Source organism: Lolium perenne, chromosome 6 (assembly GCF_019359855.2).
Source record: "Lolium perenne isolate Kyuss_39 chromosome 6, Kyuss_2.0, whole genome shotgun sequence".
Lineage (NCBI taxonomy): Eukaryota > Viridiplantae > Streptophyta > Magnoliopsida > Poales > Poaceae > Lolium > Lolium perenne.
This window is the reverse complement of record NC_067249.2, coordinates 180,188,284-180,210,549: the sequence shown is the minus strand read 5'-3', so window position 1 is coordinate 180,210,549 and position 22,266 is coordinate 180,188,284. Positions and strand designations below refer to the sequence as shown.

Sequence of the window (22,266 nt, the reverse complement as noted above, 5' to 3'; positions counted from 1 at the left end):
ATTTGTATGCTTCTATCTAGATTCATTTAGATTTATTGAACCTTTGACAAATATTTGGGACCAGAGGGGTAACGTAATAATACATGCATCATCCACCCACAGATGAACCCACATGTACACACGAAAAACAGGGCCATCTATATACATATTGAAACCCATGGCTAGCTAGTGCGGTTCACATTGACACGTATATTGTGTGACCTTTAAGGAAAGAAAAGCATGCTCAACAGATTTTCTTAAGACCATTACACAACTGCTCCTTCCAAAAAAAAAACATGATAATGGATACTATCTCCAAAATGCAACTATGGATTTTATTTTTTTCTGTAAGATTATAGTAAATTGTTACAAAGGTTAAAAATATTGTCCCGAATATATTAGTTAATGGTATTTTTTATTCGGTTTATCCCAGTAATCGTTTTATACATTATTACTCCCTTCCTAGAATATAAGCCACATTATGTGTGCGGACAACATTCAAAGACTTGGACTCAATATAAGTCGGTTGTATCACTAGATTTGTATTTGTATTCAAATATTATATGGCATTTTTTAATAGACGTAATAGAAGTTAATTCTTGAGTGAAACTTGTGCACTAGAGGCTGTATAAAGTGAAATGTGACTTAATTCTGAAGGAGGGAGTAAGAGACAAGTTAGAGAAGTATGACCATGTCAGCGTCTAATTTGGAATGGAGGTAGTATTTGCAACAAGACAATTTACTTAAGATGTTAAGCATTTGCAAAAAACTCAAACGTGTGACTCCATTTTCTTTTTTGTTCCATGTTCTTACAAAAATATAGTATATGTTATCTAACCCAACTTTATTGCGACATCGTGATAGATTACGCACTCCTGACCGGTAACTATACTCTGTGTCAACGCACATCACAAATCCTTGTGCGATGAATCTGGACCGAAAGAAACAATTCCAAAATCGCGTGGACACCCTTGAGTGCGTCTAACAAATACTGCCTAACAAAACACGTAGGCGCCATTGTATTCTTGAAGATTTTTCTCACACCCTTTTCTCCCCTCCTCTTCTATAAATAGTCTTGGCATCGACGCCATTCTCCTCCTCTCTTCTTCTCTGCCTCTCACCGTGTATTGTTGGACTCACCTCGTTCAACTGAAGCCGCTTTCATTAAGGTGTGCATGTTCTTCTTCTCCTAGTCATTCTTCTAGTTTTCTCTATAGAAGGAGCCTTTCTAGTTTACTTTTCGCTTGCAATGTTCAGTTAGTCCAATATTTGCTTCTGAGTTTCTATCGAAAGGCTTTCTTGTGAAATTCTTCTGTGTGCTTGCATCTGCGGAGAGGGACAGAAAATGGCGCATGAATTGCCAAAACAGGGCTGCAGTTCTTCTCCCTATTACTATGGCCTTCTTTTTTGAAAGAAAAATATGAAATTTGCTTCGCAACTGTCCTCTGGTTGCAATTTCTGAACCCCTTTCCTCCTAGTCTAAATCTGTCAATGTCCTGCATATTTGTTGGCATGTTAGCGTGTATGGGCAAGGTTCTGTTACTTTCTTGACCTTGTAATCTTCCACTTACGATTTCTTCGTCGAGAACAATGTTGAATTACCAAACTAATTTGCCAAGTCAAAATTTCATGCTGATTTCCACCTTGACCTTGTCACAAGAACCTGTAAACTGACGTTGTCAGGCTTCCATCATAGTTAGCTGACGTTCGCATGCTTCCGTCGGCTCACAGCGAGCTGTACAAATACAATTGCTCGCTTCAGATTCGCACCCCTGGCAATTAAATTGTGTTAACTTGCGTACAGAACATAGATGCGTTAGGTTTACCTACCGTTTCTTAAGTTGAGAAGTCCTCGCAAAGAACCGAAAAAATAAAGAAAAAAGAAGAAACAGAAACACTCACCAAGACATTAACACCTGGGCCCGAGCACACATGGACTCACTGATTACGCCTGCATTGCAGATGCTAACATATTTTTGGGGTCAAATCAAATGTTAATACAGTGCACCTATATATGCTAACGAGCATACAGATTTTATTTTGGCAGATACTTTACGACAGATATTTTACTGTTTACCTCAGCTAATGCCAAACCTAACTATGTACAACTTCTTACTTGGAAGTTTTCTCTTCCTTCTCCTTCTGCCTCTTGGTTGTTGTTTTCTCATTTACTGATGAGAAGGACACATATTTAACATGGTTTGTGACACTTGATCATGTCAAAAAAAAGTTGTCGATGTCATGGAATTAATTAATCTTCTTTTTTTTTGCAGGAAAAATTAACTAGTCTACTATTTGATCTTTCTGGGTAACTGAAAAGAAACTGCTCTGGATTTGCAGTTACACTTACTGAATATTGTGCTGCAACTAAGCTGGCTCTGCATGGCTTTTCCTATGAAGCAGTCCACTCTTCTGATATAGATGTTTCATCTCTCTCAACATGACAAGGTACACATCGTCCTGAATCGCCTTGTATTTGCGATCTCATAAAGCAAACACCCTTTGCCTAACGCCTTCTCTGCCCAGTTCTCAGGTATTCTGCTGTTGATGAACTTCCTGCACACCTGCAGTGACAAGAAAACACTGAAGAAGTGGTTCTTCATCGACAAGACAGTAGGCTGAAAGAGAGATCGACCACCATACTTGACCACAGATCTTTTCCTGATCGATTCGACCCAATGGATTTGAGCAACGGCTCACCGGTCATTACCGATCCGATAGCAATAGGCCAGCAGTTAATGGGAGTCCTGCCATCGAACATGATGCCGTTTTCAGTCATGCCCGGAGGCTACTCCAGCTCTGGCAACGCCGGCGTAAGCGTCAGCAGGCGCAAGATCGAGGAGGTCCTTGTCAACGGGCTGCTGGATGCGATGAAGTCCTCGTCGCCACGTAAGAAGCACAACATAGTCTTCGGCCAGGAAAACTTGCCTGAAGAAGATCCTGCCTACAGTGCATGGATGGTAAGATTTCATGACTGTTTTGGGTGGCCTAGTTGTAAGTTGTAACTAGTAGACCTGTTCTGAAGAAAGATATGTGTCTTTGTGCAGCAGGCGAAGTGCCCTTCTGCTCTGGCTTCCTTCAAGCAGATCGTAGCAAGCGCACAAGGCAAAAAGATTGCCGTGTTCTTGGATTATGATGGCACCCTTTCACCGATCGTCGACGATCCCGACAAAGCCGAGATGTCCCCTGTGGTAAATCAGCATAACCTGCTTAACAAGTACAGTAGTAACATTTCTTGTTTATCAACAAATGAACAGCTTCTAATGATTGGCCCCAAAAACTTCTTTCCTCAGATGAGAGCTGCTGTTAGAAACGTTGCCAAGCAGTTCCCTGCTGCAATTGTCAGTGGAAGATCCCGGAAGAAGGTATTTGATTGCTGTTTTTTACGTGCATATTACTGTGCTAGTGTCAGTGTCCTGGTGATATACAAGTGCATATTTGATTAATTTTGACGTATGCTTTATTGTCTCAGGTGCTTGAATTTGTCAAACTGAAAGAACTCTGCTACGCTGGAAGCCATGGGATGGACATAATGACATCTTCAACAAATTATAAACACAACACAGAGAAGGTGGGGATTTCTTTCTCATTGTCTTATTACTCCAGAAGGGATAAACTGTACTAGTGCCATGCTCCCCTCTTTTCACCTTCAAAAGAAGTACGGTCTATGCGCAATACTCATGGACCCTTAACTATCCACTTACAGGGTAAAGAAGCCAATCTTTTCCAACCTGCACGTGAGTTTCTGCCTATGATCGATGAGGTGCACTTCTTATTTCACTCTGAAGCTAACGAAATGTATTTCTTAGTGATTAGGAAAGCTGAAACTTCAGACGATGAGAGTGATTCCATCCTCTTTCTCTGGTTCGTTTAAAGTTCAGCGATCGTTCTTAACAGGTGCACATAGGTGCTCTCTTCTGTTGAATTAAGTAATAATAACCCACATACTTTTCTTGTAACAGGTTTCCAAGTCTCTCTTGGAAGTTACAAGCGGAATCGAAGGCGCGAGCGTTGAGAACAACAAGTTCTGCGTGTCTGTTCATTACCGCAACGTAGCCGAGAAGGTAAAAACATTATGCACATCAGGCAGCCGATGGATCTGTTTTTGTGGATGCACCTGCAGATTCAATTGACATTTTTTCCTGCTTGCTGCTCGCAGGACTGGAAACTGGTCGCACGGCTCGTAAACGAAGTGCTGGAGGATTTCCCCCGTCTCAAAGTGACCAATGGACGAATGGTAATTCAGACACCAAAACCTTTAGCTGGCTAGCAAGGCTTTCCTTCCGTTGATAGGTTTCTGAACATAGGATATCGCATGGTTTTCTGCAGGTTTTAGAGGTTCGTCCAGTGATCGACTGGGACAAGGGGAAGGCCGTCGAGTTTCTGCTTCAGTCGCTCGGGCTAAGTGACTCCGAAGACGTGATCCCTATCTACATCGGAGACGATCGAACTGACGAAGATGCTTTCAAGGTTTCCATTTTTTTTTCTCTTTCTGAAGAAACCTGCGCAGTTGTAACAGTTCAGTCACATCTTTGACACCGTGTAAAATGTAAGCTTATGAGCTTTCTTCCGTTGGTTTGTTCAGGTGCTCCGGGAGAGGAACTGTGGATACGGAATACTGGTTTCGCAGGTGCCCAAAGAAACTGAAGCCTTCTACTCCCTCAGAGACCCATCTGAAGTAAAGCTCTTTCTATTTTTTCTCCTCCCTTCTTCCTTGCTGATTTTGTTCACCGAATGGGTTCCTGATCGTTTGCTGCTCGTGCAGGTGATGGAGTTCCTGAATTCCTTGGTGAGATGGAAGAAGCACTCGATATGAAAAACAAATAGTAACTGTAGTTTCTGATGCGACAATTTTGCAGCGTTGGAAACCGTAGCTAGAGTCGAAATATGTTGCTGTCCCCTTGTTAATTCGTTCTGATCCATTGATATTCTTGTACTCCTAGTCATGTTCTTTGCCACTGAAAAATATGATCAGTGGCTGCGTCGGTCTCTTGACGTTGTAATTCGCAAGCAAGATAGGCCTTTGTCCTTGCATCCAATTCTGATGAATAAACCGGAACCTCACTTTCCTGTCCGATTCTATGTCCGTAATGTTACTCTGTGAAAGAAAATTATTGATAACTCTATTAGGTAAAGCAAGTAGCATTTCTGTAGTGTTTGCTTGCTGATCCTAAATCATCAATGCTTCGCCATTTTTTTTTTATCAATACTGTAATTCCAATGGATGCTTTGGTCAGGAACTCACGATTAGAGCATCCACAACGTGAAGATTTCAATAAGATTTGTCACTTGAGGAAATAGCTAGTGGAACCTGGCGCATCTTGTTTTTTTAAAATTGAAAAACATGATATTTAAAAGTTTTGAAAAAATTGAAATAAATTTTTGTATGTACATATTATCTTGATACTTACTCGTGATTTTTTTAAAGAAAAATAAGATTATATGTGGCCTACACGAAAATGATAAAATATCAAAATGACACTATAATGTTCTTCAAAGAAATACAAATTTCAATTTTCTCTTTTTTCGCATAGACCACATATTGTTGTATTTTGCCTTAAAAAATTGCACATGCAATCAAGGTAATATATACATTCGTGAACTATTTCACCTTTTCTGAAATTTTAAAATAGCATTTTTTATTTTTATTTATCGGCTGTTTAGAGACTTGCAGCAGTAGTGTCGGGTGTTTGGCGTCTTGCATCGATATTGAACATGTGCTACATTGTTTTCATTGCAACAAGCACTCTCTCGGTCCTCCGATCGAGCCACCATAAAGTAGATTAAAGAGTAGCTTCTCTACTATTGGAGATCCTTAGTGGACGTACGACGGAGTATCATACGATACCACTCCTCAGATTTCATATGTGTTTAAAAAAGTACAAGTTTCTATGAAATTTTAAAAACATGAGTATTATGGTTTTGATCTCAATATCAGTATTCTGGATATTGGATATTGAACCCAGTATAATGGCTAGAGCTCCCCAAATCAAACATCGGAACGGAGTGTAAATTTTTAGGAACCAAATTCAAAATACATAAAGAGAAACAAAAAAAAGAGATAAGCAATACTTGTCCTAAATACGCACGCAAAAACTCTGCACAGTTCATCAAGGACAACGTTTGGACACAACTGCACACGGTTCCAGCGATAACGATCCGACGGCTGGGATCGGCAGGGCTATCCTTGCAAGCCGGAGAAGGGATCCATCGCCGGCCGTGTTCTTGACGACTACCTTGCCTCACCTGCCCGCCTCCTCCCCCTCTCGTCGCGTGCGCTCCTTTTTTACTCGCAATTCGCAAACCCCAGACGCAATTCCCACACGCCGACCAACCTCCGAATCCGCAGCGCCCCTCCAGCCACCGCCGGCTCTCCGACCGCTCCATGGCCTCCTCCTCCTCCTCTACCCCCGGCCCCGCCGCCGCCGACGACCTCGACCAGCTCCTCGACAGCGCCCTCGACGACTTCGCCACCCTCGATCTCGCCGCCGCCCCCAACAGGTCCACCTCCACTCCCAACCAATCTCCCCACGACTTTTTTAACTGAATCTCTGCTTCGGTATCCCCTCCTCTCTCTCTCTGCAGCGGCGAGGCGTCGGCGTCGTCGTCGACCGGGCCCGCGAGGCCGGTGAGGGGGCTGGGCATGTCGCTGCCCGACCCCAGGGCGCCCAGGCGCCGCGCCGCGAGGCAGCCGCCCAGGGGCGCGCACGCGTCCGAGGCGCTCGAGAAGCTCACCCAGGAGACGAGGGAGGCCGTGCGCGGGCTCGAGTCCGCCACCGGCGGGATCGCCGGCCTCGACGACGAGGCCATGATGGAGGACTTCGTCAAGCAGTTCCAGGAGTTCGCCGGCGCGCAGGTAATGATTGCTTTACTTACCATGCTTGACCAATAGAAAAGGATATCGGAGGCTTCAGATCCTCCTTATGCTGGTGCTGAAATCCAATGGATGAAACAACACAAGTGCGGGCATGGAAAACGGTGAACTGCCATATGTAGATTCGTTCGCTTAAGATTCTTTGCCTGGGAATGCTAATGCAGCTGCCTGCAAAAAGTTCTGGGATTTTCTTTTGGGCAGTTGTGATGTGTCAACTAATAGCCAAGTAGTCAATCCGATTCAATCGAACTCCTACGGGTAGGTGGGAAGGAAGACATTGGTGTAATTTGATCTTGGAACGCAGACTCCTTAGTTTCAATAGCGGTTCAGTTGGTGTCGCTAATTAGGCCCAATCTATTGGCAATACGCGTTCAGTGCTGCAACGAAATCGCCAATTTCGGTTACGTCTTACTATTTTTCTGAGAATTTCTATAAGATGGATCATGTTAGCGGAGTATGTATATCCAGTATCTTACCAACTATTTCTTTTCAATACCCGGTATCTGGAAGCATTACTGGCGCAGCATCCCTAATTGACCATGCCGCCGTTTTTTGGCAGATTGTTGGTTGAGTTTGGGCGTAATCACAAATGTTGGCGGTTATTCTACTATTTATGTGACTCAACCATGGGAAATTTCTTGGACAGAAGCTGTTAAATTAATGGTTGATGTTAGAAATGTTTCATGTTCAAGTGCAGTTAAAATTATGTTGTATTCATACAACTATGGACCAAATGCTTTACACTTCTCGTCTTCCACAGGATATGGACTCTATTGTTGAAACGATGATGAAGCAACTTCTGTCCAAGGAGATTCTTCATGAGCCCATGAAGGACATTGTAGAGAAGTACCCACAGTGGCTGGAAGACAACAAAAGCAAGATAAGCAAAGAAGACTTTGAGCGTTACAGCAATCAGCTTGAACTCATGCTGAAGCTCAATGAGGTCTATGAACATGAGCCCGAGAACATGTCTAAGATTTTTGAGATCATGCAAAACATGCAAGAATGTGGTCAGCCCCCCAGTGATCTTGTTCAAGATATTGTTCCAGATCTGGATCTGAGCAAGCTCGGACAACTGTAAGTCTTGCACAAGTTGCCATTTTAAACCATGATAATGCTGTCATCACTGCTTTTATTTGCATGTTCATCTAAACTGAAGTTCATATGCTGGGGGGCTACTAATATTTGGTATTTGTAGCTAATACAGTACCACTAGACACAAATTTATACTAGTTGTTACTTATATCTTCAGATGAATAATGGGTAAACTCTATTGCTAAAGGTCATGCTTTTTTTTTTTCAATTGGTGGGAACTGATTTTGTTTATCTTTCTTGTTGGGTGGTTATTTATCTTCTGTATGTTGTGAAACATAACTTAGCTGATTTTGGATTCAAATTGCAAGATAATAGTCTGCCTACATTAGTATGAATTATGTTGATCCCACAATGGAAATGTCTGTACTATTGAGTATACATCTGTGTGCTAGTATGAACGTGGCTTTCTATTGTGTGAAGAAAAGTGGAGGTTATTCTTAGCCATTTCTCCTTTAAATATTGTTTTGCTAGTTCTCAACTGTCTCAAGTGCTATTACCCCTTTCCTTGATGGTAATTGATCATAGCAAATTGAGTTGGTGATCAGCTGATTATGGAGCCAAATTGGCAAGTTGATATAATTGCACAGTGAATATAAATTACACTGTAATGTTTGTAAGACAGAAATTTTATTGTAGTTTAAGTAGTGAGTTTGTTTGGCTGTAGAGTATGCCGAGTTACATTATTTATCTTGACAGTACAGTGTGAACATAAATTACACTGTATATGTTGTTCACAATACATATGACCTCATTTACATTGAAGGGCCGACTAATTAGGTATTGCACTGTATTGCAGTTCTCCCGAAATGCTTGAATCAGGAGAAAACTGCTGCATCATGTGATGAGCAAAGCATTCCATACTGGGTGAAAATTCCATGAAGACCGTTACATGTACCCTCTCCCTCCCCCTTTTAGTTTAAAGTTACTACCGTTGGATCATCTGTAAAGCTCTACAGATATAAAATTAGTCCAGTGTTTTCTGAATACCCGATGGATGTTACGTTCGCTTCAGTTGATGTACATTGATAATGAGAAAAATAAGTCCATTTGCCTTATGTGATATGAATTTCTGCACGCACAAGTAAGAGGGTTCCTGCTGTTGTAACGCAGAGCAGAAGAACATGTACTCTATTTTTCTTGTCCTGGCATCCTGCTTGTCTAGACATGCTTTTAGCGCTAATGTTAAGCTCAGCCGTGAATTATGCTGAAACATTATGTTGATACTTTATGGAGTTTTCAGCGAATCCACCAGGACGGATCCGCTGGACTCCCAGGTCTCTGACAGCGGCGGCAAGCCACCAACTAGATGCTGCTATGAGCTAACGAAACATACAAAATTTAGACGACTGGCGCCCAATCAAACATCAACCAGGATGCAAAATTAAGGTTCCTCCAAATTTTGATCTTGTTTGAATTCCTTGGCAGAACACTTAATTAGCCCAATATCTTCATACAGAATTATTCCCTACATACAAACCGCGAGAACCACTAGGTTTCACACAAACATACATACCAACAAACAGTGCCAGCTACAGAACCAAGACCACACATAGAATGAAATAGATCAGTACTACAAAGCCAATCAAACTTGACATAAATTTAGGTGGCTGGCCTGGATGTCTCTGCTGCCGAACTTGTTTCAGCAAATGGCCTTGCATCATGTGCGGTCCTGACGACTTCCTCACCGCGTCTCATCATCTTAACATGGGCATCCCTTATCTTGCGAACCACGGCAGATGCGTCTCTCATGCTCGTCCTCTCTGTCGGATTATGCTTGCAGCATGATAGCGCAACCTTCATGATGGATAATACAACATCGCTTTCATGTCCCATTGCGTTGCTTCTGTCCTGCAGACTGCTCTCCATGGCTTCTTGGATGGACAGTAGGGCTGGATCAACGATCTGCATGAGCATTCCAGTAAATGCATTCTTCTCCACATGCTTCTGCAAGGTGAGCCCGTTTAAGAACATGCCGTGGGTTGGCACCATCCCTGTGAACAGCTCGAGGACGACGATTCCAAAGCTGTAGATGTCTCCACATGGAGAGACCTGACCACCTTGGCCATATTCTGCGTTTCATATATAGACCAAAAAAAATATTTTCAATGCAAAATTAATGTTATGGAGTATGTAATGTTAGAGAAAAATTTAAGGAACCTGGAGCGACGTATCCAATTGTTCCTCTTATTCCAACCGAGCTCTTTGAATTCATAGGTTGCTCCATGCCTGGTTCAGGAAGAATCTTCGCAAGGCCGAAGTCCCCAACGTGAGCGACTAGATCCTCGTCGAGAAGAATGTTGCTTGGCTTCAAGTCACAGTGGACTATTGGTGGCTCACAGTTGTTGTGCAGATAATCTAGTGCATCAGCTATATCAACTGCAATATTCAATCTCTGTGCCAATGTCAAACCTTGCAGTTGCTGTGATGCCCGTACATCCAGATTTAACCACCTATCTAGGCTTCCATTAGTCATGAACTCGAACACGATGGCTTTGAAGTCGTTTTGGCTTAAGTCTGAGCTTGAGCAGCAAGTTATGAAACTGACCAAGTTACGGTGGCGAATCTTACTAAGTGCCTCACACTCAGCCAGAAAGGTTTTTGAGGAACCAGACTGTTGAAGATCAAAAACCTTCACTGCTACTGTCACCATGATATCTTTTAGCACCAAACCACACTTGTATACTGATCCATACCTTCCTTTACCAATCAAATTGCCTGTGGCAAAACCGCTTGTTCCTTGGACCAATTGACCATAAGAGACTCTAGGATAACGGTCACCCATGAATTGGAACTCTCCATTGGTTGTAGATCGAGCTTTTGATCTCTTTCTCATTGTGAAGAAAAGAAGCATCAAACTCATACACAGAATTATGCCAGCAACAATTGGGGTAACTACTGTAGTAATGAAATGGTGTTTTCTCGAGCCATGTCCTATGAATTCTGCAGGGCATGGTGGCAAGTGTAGCTCTGAGATACCACCACAAAGCCCTGAATTACCACCAAACGAAAATCCTGATGCATTACTGAACACGCCATGTGATGGAACTTTGCCATCTAGATGGTTGAATGACAGGTCTAGCCTGTATAATGACTCCATGTTTTCCAAGCTTTCAGGGATATGACCAGAAAGGTTGTTGTGTCCGAGATGTAACTCTTCAATGTCATCCATTAGCCCCAACTCCCGAGGAATCACACCTGATAGTGTGTTCTTTGTGAGATTTAGCAACATCAGGCCTTGCATTTTCCTGATAGATGAGGGGATGCTACTATTGAAGGAATTATGATCCAACCTGAGTTCTATCAAGCTTTGGCAGTTGCTGAGTTCATTGGGTAGGGGCCCTGATAAGTTGTTCCTTGATACATATAGGTATGCAAGGTTTGTTAGGCCGCTAACTTCCGATGGAATAGGACCAACAAAGTAATTGTCAGAAAAATCTAGCAAGATTGACAATGATGATAGGTTAAAGATCTCCTTAGGCAACGGACCTGTGAACCTATTGTTTGAAAAGTCTATTGTAGTTATCTCCTGGAATCTCCCTAGGGTTGTTGGAAGAGGCCCCCCAAACTTGTTGCCGGTTGCCGGGAGAATTACTAACCGTGTCAAGTTCCCGATGGAGGATGGAAAAGACCCTGTCAATAGATTATTTTGGAAATACAAAGCTTGCAGCAAATTTAGCTTCCCGATTCCATCGGGCAAGGCACCAGTAAACCGATTATTGGAGAGGTCCAATTGATTTAGCCCGACAAGATTGCTTATGCCAGATGGTATATTTCCAGAAATCTGATTGAATCCAACATCTAGTTCTTTGAGTTGTGCTGATAGGTTGGCAATAGAGCTTGGCAGCACGCCACCTAAATTGTTGAAAAAGAGGTCAAGTATACCAAGGCTTGTGCAGTTTGTAAAGAGCGTCATGAACTCCCAGTCCTGAGCAGTAGCTGCCGTTAGCTGATTCATTTCTAGACTGATATAGTCTAGGCAGAGCAATCCAATCTCGCGAGGCAATGTACCAGTGAAGTTGTTGGATGACATGTCTAGGCCGGACATCGCAGTTGCATTGGCAAGAGAAGCTGCAGGAATGCTTCCTGTAAGGTGGTTCTTTCCCAGTAACAGGTACTGGATATTTGGGAGGCGATCCCCCAAGTTTGAGGGAAGTTCACCATGCAAATCATTCCCCGCCACACTGAAGACGACCAGAGAGGAAATGTTAAAGAGATTTGCAGGGATGATGCCAGAGAGGTGGTTTTCACCCAGTTGAAACAGGATGAGACTAGTGATCGTGCCGAGGCCCTCAGGGATGGAACCTTGGAGTTGGTTTGCGCTGAAATCGATATTTTGCAGTGCTGAGAGGTTGGTAAGTGATCGCGGGATTGTTCCAGCGAGCTTGTTGTTCCATAGGCTTAGGACCTTGAGACTTGACAATCCTCCAAGCGAAGGGGGGATTTCTCCAGTGAACTGGTTTGTCCCAAGGTAGATTTTTTGAAGACGGGTGCAGTTGTTCAAGCCGGTGTCTATGCCACCATGAAGTGAGTTGTTGGACAAGCGAAGAAAACGTAAACGAGATAGACGACCAATCGATGAAGGTATTTCACCATGCAAGTTGTTCAGGCTGAGGTCTAGAGTGTTCAAGAATGTGAGGTTCCCAATGGAAGGCGTGATTGTGCCACGAAGGCCCTCCGAAGTGAGGTTAAGCATCGTAACCCTGTGCTTATGCCTAATGCTGCAACCCACACCGGGCCAGTGGCAGAACTGAGTACTCGTGTTCCATGCATCTAGGACACCACCCCGCTGGTTGCTTATGCTCGCCTTGAATGCCAACAAGGCATCCGCATCAGTCCAATTGCTGAATGTTCTTGCCGATGCCGACTGGAGCATCACAGACGGCAGAAGAAGCAACAGAAGAAGAGGGAACATCGATGCCACTGGGAAGCAGATAGAAGAAACGAGTAAGCTTTATATCATCTATACCGAAAGCAATGAACATATTGTATGCTTATTAGTCGGCCAAAGCATCACCAGTTTACGGAGAAGATATCAAAGTTATGACGGTGTCTGCTCTGAATATGTAAGGTCTTATATATAGCTTGAATTATTTGTTAGGACGAAATCAAACCTTGTTGAAAACATCTAATCTGGACATACATAGTTTCAGTGCAGACATTTGCTGACAGAATATTCTAGAGGCTGTCTGTAAATCATCGACTAAAAGAAGAAATGTATACGGCCTTCCAAACATACAGAATTTCGCGAACTGGCATACAAGTTGAGGGAGATATGGACTGAATACCTTTTGTATTTGGTGACGCGGACTTGCGAAGAAAAGTTGGCCTTCCTGCCTGCCTGCGCCTCTCTAATTAGCCTGATGCTCTAGTAGTGCACGAAATGAGCGAGGATGCAGCTTGTAGCTTGAGTGAAGGCCTTATAAATGGGCGAGGTCATCAAGGACGGACATGGGAAAGCAAGAAAGCTTCTTCCTGGGCTCCATAGCTAACATGACAAAGCCCTTGACTCGCCGGGTTAAGAAGTGCGAGGTGTCATGCCCTTGCCGGTCGAGTCGCCGTGTGCTAGCAGTGCTGTCTTCATCAGCATAGTAGAGTCACCCTTAGTAGTGGCCAGCAGGGTACAAGTGCTGAGAAAATGTAGTGTGAAAGTGAAATGGTGGTGGGCACTGGTCAAGGAGGCGATCGAAAGCTCCCTCACGTAGTGTCACACGGCAAGACCAGGAGGACGCATGCGTCAACAGGTTCTTCTTGCCTACTGTACTACGTACTGCAACTTTTCTTATCAACTAGCTAAGATTCCCTACATGTCAAATCAATAGCAGTTGGATCTTTGTGAAAACACTAACCAACATATTTTCTCCGATTTTTCTCCAGAAATTAGGAGCTCTGTTCGTCTATGCACACTGAACTACTGAAGGTGACAGCTGGAGGGTTGGGACTCTCTTCTGTGTATTGTTCTTAGAGTTCCGAGACATGAATCGACAGTTGTATACTCTTTATATGGGCCTCATGGGCCAGAATAACACACACACACGCACACTGCAGGTCACAACCCAACACTCAGGAGCGATGATAGATGTGTATCATTCCTATCTTTTCACATGCCAGATTGCAATCTCTAGTTCCCAAATCTTTTTTTTTTGAAGATGAACCATTATATATTACGCAAGCAAGCCGTCTCATTAAAAACCTTCCAATCCCCTTCGGTACCCTGGTAAGGAAAAGAGTACGTAAAAAACTTACTGCACCAAAGTCACAGAATGGTTACATCAAGATGGGAAAAGGCCTAACAAGCAGAAGGTCTAGACAACCCAATGTACCTACAATCATCCGTAACTAAATCCATCAAAGAACCAGGAATAGAGTCCCGAATAACACCGGATTCATCCTTTTTTTCCCAGTTGCGCCAAAGCATGCGCCAAACCATTGCTTCTACGGTCCACCTTGCAAATAGAAATAGACTGATAAATATTCAGAAGCTCCCGTCCTTCCGAGTAAAGACTCCAACCAGATGACATATCCCTGGTGTTACTCTGAAGGGTGTTAACTGTACGTAGACAATCAGATTCCATGATTGCATGAGGAGCTTGGAGGTTGATAAGGTGTTTTAAACCTACCAGACATGCCAAGATTTCAGCTTCCTCCGCACTTGCGCACCAGGGGATGAACTACCATTCAGATAACAAAACCTGAACGGCATAGTCACGCACCACAACACCAATACCAGCTTTTTTTGCTTTGCGAATCCCATCCCACATCCACATTAGCCTTTATCCCGCCTATAGGGGGTGCTGTCCATCGAGCATTCATCGACGGACCCTCAGAAATAGTGTAATGTTCAGGCATAGCTAGAGATTTACCTTTTGGATCAAAAACACTGCTAGAAGCGGTACCAAAGGACTCCAAGTAATTGCTAAGGAAAGGGATTGAGGCAGCGATCAATGCTTTTCCGTCCCCATGTACAATATTATTTCGGTGGTGCCATGTCCTCCAAAATAGGAAAATAACCTCAGCTCTAGTTCTCTCAGGTAACTTGTTTAGCAGAGACAGTAGCCAGTCATTACCGGTATAGGCAAAGTCAGCCTCAGGCGGAAGCTTTCATTTGAGTCTCATACCTTCACGAAGAGCTCGAGCCATAGTGCACCGAATTAAAGCATGGTGAGAGTCCTCTAGTTCATTACCACAAATCGGACACATGGGATCAACACTAGTGATCCTACGTTGTAGCCCTACACGAACAACAAGAGTTGATGTCGCCACCTTCCATGCGAAGACGCGAAGTTTCTGCGGGACTTTTGCTTGCCAAATCACCTTCCAAATCTTCCTTTCTCCATTCGGTTCCGAACTACTTTGGCCACGGCTTAAATCGTCCAGGGATTGTTGGATACCAAGCCGGTATGCAGACCTCACTGAAAAAGTCCCATTGTTCTCAGGTAACCAGGAGATAAAATCATCGCAAGCCCGTGCAGGAAGTTTTATGGCCAGAACAGCATCAACATCAAGCAGGAGACATCACTCACGAACCAGCCTTTCATTCCATGTGCAATTAGTTTGTTCTATTAACTCTGAAACCCAACGTATGCGAGATCCATTCCGTCGCCCACAGAGTTTTGGGGCATCTATGCGGGGAATCCAGTTATCACGAAAAATTCTTACACTAGAGCCCGAACCGATCCTCCAAATGGCACCTTTTTAAAGTAATTCCAGGCCAAACTCAATGCCTTGCCACGTCGGAGAAGCATTCTAGATGAATGCAGTATCAAGCAAATTTGCAGAAGGAAAGTACTTGGCCTTTAATAGTCGAGCACATAGACTGTCCGGATATTGAATTAATCTCCAGGCTTGCCGAGCTAACAAAGCTTTGTTAAAGACCTTGAGGTCTCGGAACCCAATTCCTCCATATGATTTAGGCCGTGTCATCTTATCCCAGGACATCCAATGCATGTGCCTCCTATTTTCCTCATCTCCCCACAAAAAATTTCGAATAATCTGAGAGAGTTCCTCGGTCAAACCAGCGGGAAATTTGAATACTCCCATAGCATAAGTGGTTAGAGATTGTAGAACAGATTTAATAAGGATTTCCTTTACACCGCTAGACATGTACTTCTCACTCCAATCACATGCCCGCTTAGATAACCTTCCTTTGATGGGAAGGAACTTTGATCCTTTCATTCTCCATTCGGGAACAGGAAGTCCCAAATATTTTTCCTCGAAAGTAACAGTCTCATATTTCAAAATATCCTTGATTTCCGTTGCACATTAGCAGGACATTGGTTTCCATACATAATAGAACATTTGCCCATGCTTACTAATTGCCCAGTACTCTTTTCATAATTGTCCAGTACCTCTTTGATGACTAAGGCTTATTGTACTGATCCTTCGAAAAACAATAAACTATCATTCACAAACAAAAGGTGGGAAACTCTTGGAGCACGACGACAGATATGGAGTTCGCGAAGAGCCCCAACCTCAACCTGCCTTCTAATCAAAGAAGAGAGCCCATCAGCCACAAATAAAAATAAGTAAGGCGACAAGGGATCACCTTGGCGGAGACCACGGGATGGGGAGAAGGAGTCCAACATATGTCCGTTAAAGCGAATAGAGTAGCGGACAGTGATCACACAAGCCATCACCCACTGAAACCATTGACTATGAAAGCCCTTCTTCGCTAAAACCCCCTCGAGAAAACCCTAGTCAACGCGATCATATGCCTTTGCTAAATCCAACTTGTACGCACAAAATTTTGCTCTTGCTGAAGACCCGGACTGAATAGCATGAGTGCATTCGAAACCTACCAATGCATTATCAGTGATCAACCGTCCATGGACAAATGCACTTTGCGTTGGTGAAATAATATCCTATAAAAAATGTCTGAGGCAATTAACCAAACATTTAGAGACCACCTTATAAACGACGTTACAGAGCCCAATCGGCTTGTAGTCCTTTAACTCCTCCGGATCATTCTTCTTTGGAATCATCACAATTGCCGTATCATTAACCTCCTGAGGCATTATACCAGTACTAAAAAAGACTTGAACATCTCGAACCACCTCATCACGAAACAAACCCCAATTGCGTTGTAGAAACCCCAGATCTTTTGTTAGATAATCGGCAACTTGTTGCCCTGAACTAACATGAGTTATCTTGATAATACCGGCATCCAATTTTTCCTTGACGAACCTGTCTATCTCTACATGATTGGTTCTATCATGTTGAACATGATTATTTGAAATGCAAATGGCAAACTTGATGCCACGCAACGAATTTAGAGGCCCTTGTTTCGATGCCTTTAACTCGAGTAGGAGGCCTCTTATCCACAATATCTCACTTAAACCTTGAGACTTACATTTTTTGTTGATGCGGTTCAATCAGGATGGACAAATTCTTCAAACTGGAGATGAACGTCCACGAGAGTGAACTTGACCAGTATGGAGTCGTTAACCATGCGATCTATTGTGTCTGCATGGAGAAAGGTTAGCCCTTGCCCCTTACACCCGGTCGATATCTGAACTCTTCAGTGCTCGGCTTATTTTTCATTTTGATTCATATCTTGGATAATTGGATTCATAACCTCCCGCAGCTCGAAAGGAGATAATTACTGCTCTTCGCATCAACACGGCTTACATTGCCTACTTCACGGCTTTTTCAACAACAAAGTCTGTTGTATTATGATCCAAATTCATATACTAAACGGAGGCTAACTTCTGACGAGCGGAGCGAGGCCCGTCGCCGGTAGGCTTGGGCCGAAGCGTTGACACCGCCTATATATACATCTTGTAAGCCACCGGCTAGGGTTTATCAGATTATAAGATAACCCACGGCATTTGTAAACACTCCCCGATATAGTGAAGTTTTGCTGGCTGGTGTCCGTGGTTTTTTCCCCTTCTGTGTTGGAAGAGGTTTTTCCACGTTAAATCTTGTATCCCCTGCGTGTGTTCCTTTATCGTTCTTCGTTATTTGCTTGTCGCTTTTATAACAAAATCATTAGTTCGCCACTTAGCGTTCTGTTCAAATAGATTTCTTCTCTCACACAGTCGACATGTATGTTGGTGAGAAAGCGTGAAAGGAAGTGAAGAAGCCTGGTGGAGACCTTGCAACCAGTGGCGAGGAGGATGCATGCACTTGGTCTCTTCTCCAAGGCGCCGGATTAGGTGATCGGAAAGCTTGATATTTCTTTTACTTCTTGTTCTCGGCTAGCGGCCTTTCCCTTGCGTGGATGTTGAGTGTTATTGCTTGTGGATTTATAGCTATGTGGGATGTTTTCCTTTTGCTTAGCTGGGATCCCCACGAAATTCTAGACTTTAGTGTGTAAGCTGGTACACCCCAGCCAACTTGGTGTTGCTTTCTCAAAAAGGGCATCATAAAGCAGCATTTGTCCATTTTTCTCTAAAAATTCTGTGTGCCATTCGGGATTAGTTGATAGAGATGAATTACTCATATGAGCTCACGAAAAGCATACAAACACGGCAAGAATGGAACACGCACGCTCGTACTATATATATATAGGACGGGGCATGCGTCCATATCTCCAGGGAGATGACCACCATGCATCTTCATTTACCGGGCGTGAAGCAACCAGGTGCTGATCTCGCTCCTACCAGCAAGCGCCCACCACCTTCCCTGCTCCGCGTTCGGGCTAGAGCTTCTTGCTCCAGCAACCTCGTCATACTCTCCGGTCACTCACATCGGTCCCGCCGCCATGTCAAGACCATGTGTGCTGCCGCCTCTTCTGCGCGATCCCTCCAAGGCATCTCCAGGAAAAACATCAACCAGGATACAAAACTAAGGTTCCTCTCCCAATTTCAACCCTTTTTTTGAAAGAATTCTTCGGTGGAACACTTAAATTAGACCAATCTCTTATCTCTCCCTATGTTTTGCGATGCAACTCAATTAGGACGGACAAATTCTTCGAGCTTGAGATGAGCGTCCGCGAGAGCGAACTTGACAAGTATGGAGTCGTGAATCATGTCATATATTGTGCCTACATTGATAATGGTTAGGCCTTGCGCCCCAACGCTCGCTCGATACCTCCGCTCTTCAGAGCTAGCTTGGTTTTTCCCCCTTTGATCCATATCTTCGATCTGTAAACTTATGCAGCTCGAGAGGAGTTGCTTACGGGTCTTGGCATCAGCACGGCCTCCGTGGTATGCGCCGGCAACGCTATGGCGCTGTCGGAGCTGAACCTCAAGTACCTCACGCCTCTAAGGGTAAGGGTAGTGCGCCTATATCTATGTACTGTCAAAAGTCTCTGAACGCCTCTCACAATGTTTAACTATCGTCACGCGGGCTCACTACATCTGCATTTGCGTTCAGCGCGGTGCCAAGTTTGTCGTCAGGGTGAGGCTTGTTCAAATCAAGGGTGCGAGGATATTCTTCGAGCAACTCATCGAAACACTGCCGGATCGCGAGGTAATATCTGCGTACGTGTGATCTTACTGTGTTTATGTTGTTTCTTAGAGTATTGATTGGTACATCTTTCTCTTCTAATGGCAGCTCGTACTGGAAGCGACGGCCACCGCCGTTTGCCTCAACAAGGATCGCCGCCCGACTCGGGTCTTCCCTGAGATGTCGTCCAAGCTGCAGCAGTTCTTCTCATCACAGGATTAAGAGGAAAAAGTTTAAAAATATAGAATTAACCTTAATATGATGGGCATGCTTTGCAAATTCTCAGATGAATAAAATGTACAGTTAATCGTGTCCTCACATGAGAACGCTAGCCGCCCCTAACCCCTGACGCCCCAACCCTAGCCGCCCCCAACCCCTCCCAACCCTAGCCGCCCCCAACCCCAACCCTCCTCCTCCTGCCGCCGCCGCCGCCGGCAGCGCCGCCGGGGCAAAGACCTCGGGGCGTGGCGGCGGCGGGGGCTTTCCCTCTTGACGCGGATGGGAAGGCGGCTGGGTCATCCCCTCGACGGCGGCGGCGGTAGACCTCCTCCATCCCGTGTGATGGCGGGGCGGCGGCGGTCGGAGGAAGAAGGGGCGGCGGTGGCCAGAGTGCTGCGGCCTCCCCTGCCTCCCGTCGGTGGCACACCGGTAGTGGCTGGTGGTGGGACGGTTTGCGCCATCTCCTCCGCTTCTCGCTGGTGCGGGGTGGTGACCTTGGGTTTCTCCCGCGGTTCGAGGACGCCCGGGGCAGCAACCTCTGGTTCGATGGAGGAGGCGGCCTTCTTCTTCGTCGGAGGTGGTCGGCCAGGCTAGTAGTCCTGTGTGGGGGATCATGGGATCTCACACATGTTTCCGGCGATGGTGATCCAGTCCGGGGTGTCATGACGGCCGGTGAAAACTGAGCCTCGACCTCGGTCTTGGCGGATGATGGCGGCGTCGGTCGACGTCGTTACCTTGTCGAAGGCGTCATCTTTGCCCGTCTTGGCACTACACTCGGCGAGCTGGGGATGCGCGGCTGCCGGTGAAAACCGTGTTCCGACCTCGGTTGGCGGACGATGGCGACGTGTCGCACCGCAACCTTCTTGAAGGCATCATCGACGCAGTCTGCGGTTTCTCACTGTGCTGCTCCGGGGGAAACCCTAGGTCCGGGTCTCCCGGATCGGACGATGGCGGCGCGTCCTGCGTCGTTCTACCTCTTGGGGCATCGTTTTTGGAGCAGCTACTGGATGTTGGCGGACTTCGGTGGAGTGGTGTTCATCTACCACATTGTTGGCGCTGAGTCTCAGTGGCATGGTGCTGCAGGGTATCGACGACATATGCGGGATGATGTATACGTGCAGGAGGGTGGAGCCGTCTGGCATCATGGTGGCATCGACGGCAGGTCTTGCAAGGTTAATGCGTTGATCTCTCTTGAAGATGGAGTCGAGGAAGACAGCGGGAGCAACTCCTGTGGCGTGTGCGTTGGTGTGCGCTGAGAGTCTGTTTAACTGGATGTGTTTCTCACCTGCTATTGGGCGGTCTGAGAAGGCATTTAGTTTTGGATGATTTGAGTTGGTGTATTGTCACCCTCCTCATCCCACTGTAGGTATAGTAAGGTTGCTTCGAGTTTGATCTTTTGTATTTTTTCTTGTAAGGTTTCGTGAATAATCTAATAAAAAAGCCGTGTGCATCCTTTGGATCCAGAAGCTGGGGCGATATTTTCCCATTTCGAAAAAAAAAATCGTGTCCTCACATGGCATTTTTTTTCGAACCATGCAGAAGACCTGCGATGTATATATTAAGAAGAAGAGAAAGCCCCCAGAAGGGCTACAGTACAATCATGGTTACAAAATTAAACGTGACCTGACCTGGCCAAAAAAATACACTAAGCTACAAAACTAGGCAGCCAAAACTACTTCCTACAGACTGAAGTGACCTCCTAGCTAATTACCACAACCTTGCTTCAGATTTGATTTGATCAATTTTGTAAGCATGGTCGAACACTTGATCATTTCTTTCCCTCCAGATCGACCATGAAACAAGGATGACAATATTCAGTTTCTTCTTGTTTGTGTTCTGGATATTTGTCGACGCTTGCTGCCACCAGGTTTTCAGATTTTGGTGATTGACCGGAACAACTTGCGCAAGATCAGCCCATTTCAGCACCGAACTACAGTCTCCAGATGATGTTGATCACCATTCACCGGCTCACCGCGCATCCCAAGAATAGGTGTTGAGGATTTTCTTCGGCCACTTTCCAGAAAATACATTTCTCTTTGCGGGGGCAGTCCTCAATTTGCTACTCGATTTTCTGTCCAAACTGTTTCTCAGATGAACAACCACACCGCAATGTTGCATCGTAGAGGCGCCCTGATTTAGATGTGAGACAAACTTTGGCCTCCCATGTCCATGTCCATGTTCATATATCCTCTGAATGTTGGTTTAAGTGGATATCATTTATGTCTTCCCATATTGCCAAAACCTGCAGAAAACCTTGGATATTGATCGCCTTCTTAATGTCATCAATCCATGCGCCGTCAATGACCGCTTCCGCCACAGTTTTGCTTGCCTTAATAAGAGGGTTTATCAACTGATATATGTAAGGAGCAATGTCTTCTATTGTTTTCCCAATTAGCCAATTGCCATTCCAAACGAAAAACTTTGGCCTTTTCATATGACGACAATTGTTGCGGCCTTAAATGTATGCCTGACTTGTTCCTCCATGGGTGTAGTGAGCGATCACCATGGTTTTAGGTCGCCAGCTCACAGGTTCTATGACAAGCGCACGTGCATGGCAGTGTTCATGAAATCCAGGTTTAGAATTCCTAGCCTTCAATTAACAAGCAGTGTCTGCCTTTAACAATATAGTCTTCAATTAACAAGCAGTGTCTGCCTTTAACAATATCAGTATCTTTTCACATAACCCTCTATGGAACTTGTCAATAGCCTTCAAA

At 44.7% G+C, this 22,266-nt stretch overlaps 4 protein-coding genes across 7 annotated transcripts; 3 read left to right on the top strand and 1 right to left on the bottom strand.

Annotated features, from left to right (window-relative positions):
• Positions 1 to 1,044: 1,044 nt before the first annotated feature.
• On the top strand, positions 1,045 to 5,054 carry LOC127306784 (probable trehalose-phosphate phosphatase 1). Of its 4 annotated transcripts, none has more exons than XM_051337490.2 (12): positions 1,045 to 1,148; positions 2,253 to 2,427; positions 2,513 to 2,939; positions 3,027 to 3,170; positions 3,273 to 3,344; positions 3,452 to 3,550; positions 3,686 to 3,742; positions 3,942 to 4,043; positions 4,139 to 4,216; positions 4,309 to 4,449; positions 4,565 to 4,657; positions 4,745 to 5,054. In XM_051337490.2, exons 3-12 carry the CDS (start codon positions 2,658 to 2,660, stop codon positions 4,793 to 4,795), a joined length of 1,119 nt encoding a protein of 372 aa, XP_051193450.1. In that variant the 5' UTR covers positions 1,045 to 1,148; positions 2,253 to 2,427; positions 2,513 to 2,657; the 3' UTR covers positions 4,796 to 5,054. The 4 variants fall into 4 exon arrangements, with proteins under 4 accessions (XP_051193450.1, XP_051193451.1, XP_051193449.1 ...); XM_051337491.2 differs by having other exon boundaries at positions 2,506 to 2,939; positions 3,030 to 3,170; XM_051337489.2 differs by having other exon boundaries at positions 2,506 to 2,939.
• A 1,173-nt stretch (positions 5,055 to 6,227) lies between these two features.
• On the top strand, positions 6,228 to 9,003 carry LOC127306786 (peroxisome biogenesis protein 19-1). The gene is made up of 4 exons (XM_051337493.2): positions 6,228 to 6,480; positions 6,565 to 6,835; positions 7,614 to 7,930; positions 8,745 to 9,003. Exons 1-4 carry the CDS (start codon positions 6,365 to 6,367, stop codon positions 8,788 to 8,790), a joined length of 750 nt encoding a protein of 249 aa, XP_051193453.1. The 5' UTR covers positions 6,228 to 6,364; the 3' UTR covers positions 8,791 to 9,003.
• Positions 9,004 to 9,322: 319 nt separating this feature from the next.
• Positions 9,323 to 13,509, bottom strand: LOC127306785 (uncharacterized). Its single transcript, XM_051337492.2, has 3 exons — positions 13,234 to 13,509; positions 10,106 to 12,868; positions 9,323 to 10,017 (listed from the first exon to the last, which is right to left on the bottom strand). The coding sequence occupies exons 2-3, from the start codon at positions 12,858 to 12,860 to the stop codon at positions 9,548 to 9,550; spliced, it is 3,225 nt and encodes a 1,074-aa protein (XP_051193452.1). The 5' UTR covers positions 12,861 to 12,868; positions 13,234 to 13,509; the 3' UTR covers positions 9,323 to 9,547.
• A 4,975-nt stretch (positions 13,510 to 18,484) lies between these two features.
• LOC127310188 (acyl-acyl carrier protein thioesterase TE3, chloroplastic) lies at positions 18,485 to 19,651 on the top strand. Its single transcript, XM_051340880.1, has 5 exons — positions 18,485 to 18,735; positions 18,843 to 18,943; positions 19,046 to 19,155; positions 19,262 to 19,357; positions 19,442 to 19,651. Exons 1-5 carry the CDS (start codon positions 18,485 to 18,487, stop codon positions 19,553 to 19,555), a joined length of 672 nt encoding a protein of 223 aa, XP_051196840.1. The 3' UTR covers positions 19,556 to 19,651.
• Positions 19,652 to 22,266: the final 2,615 nt, after the last annotated feature.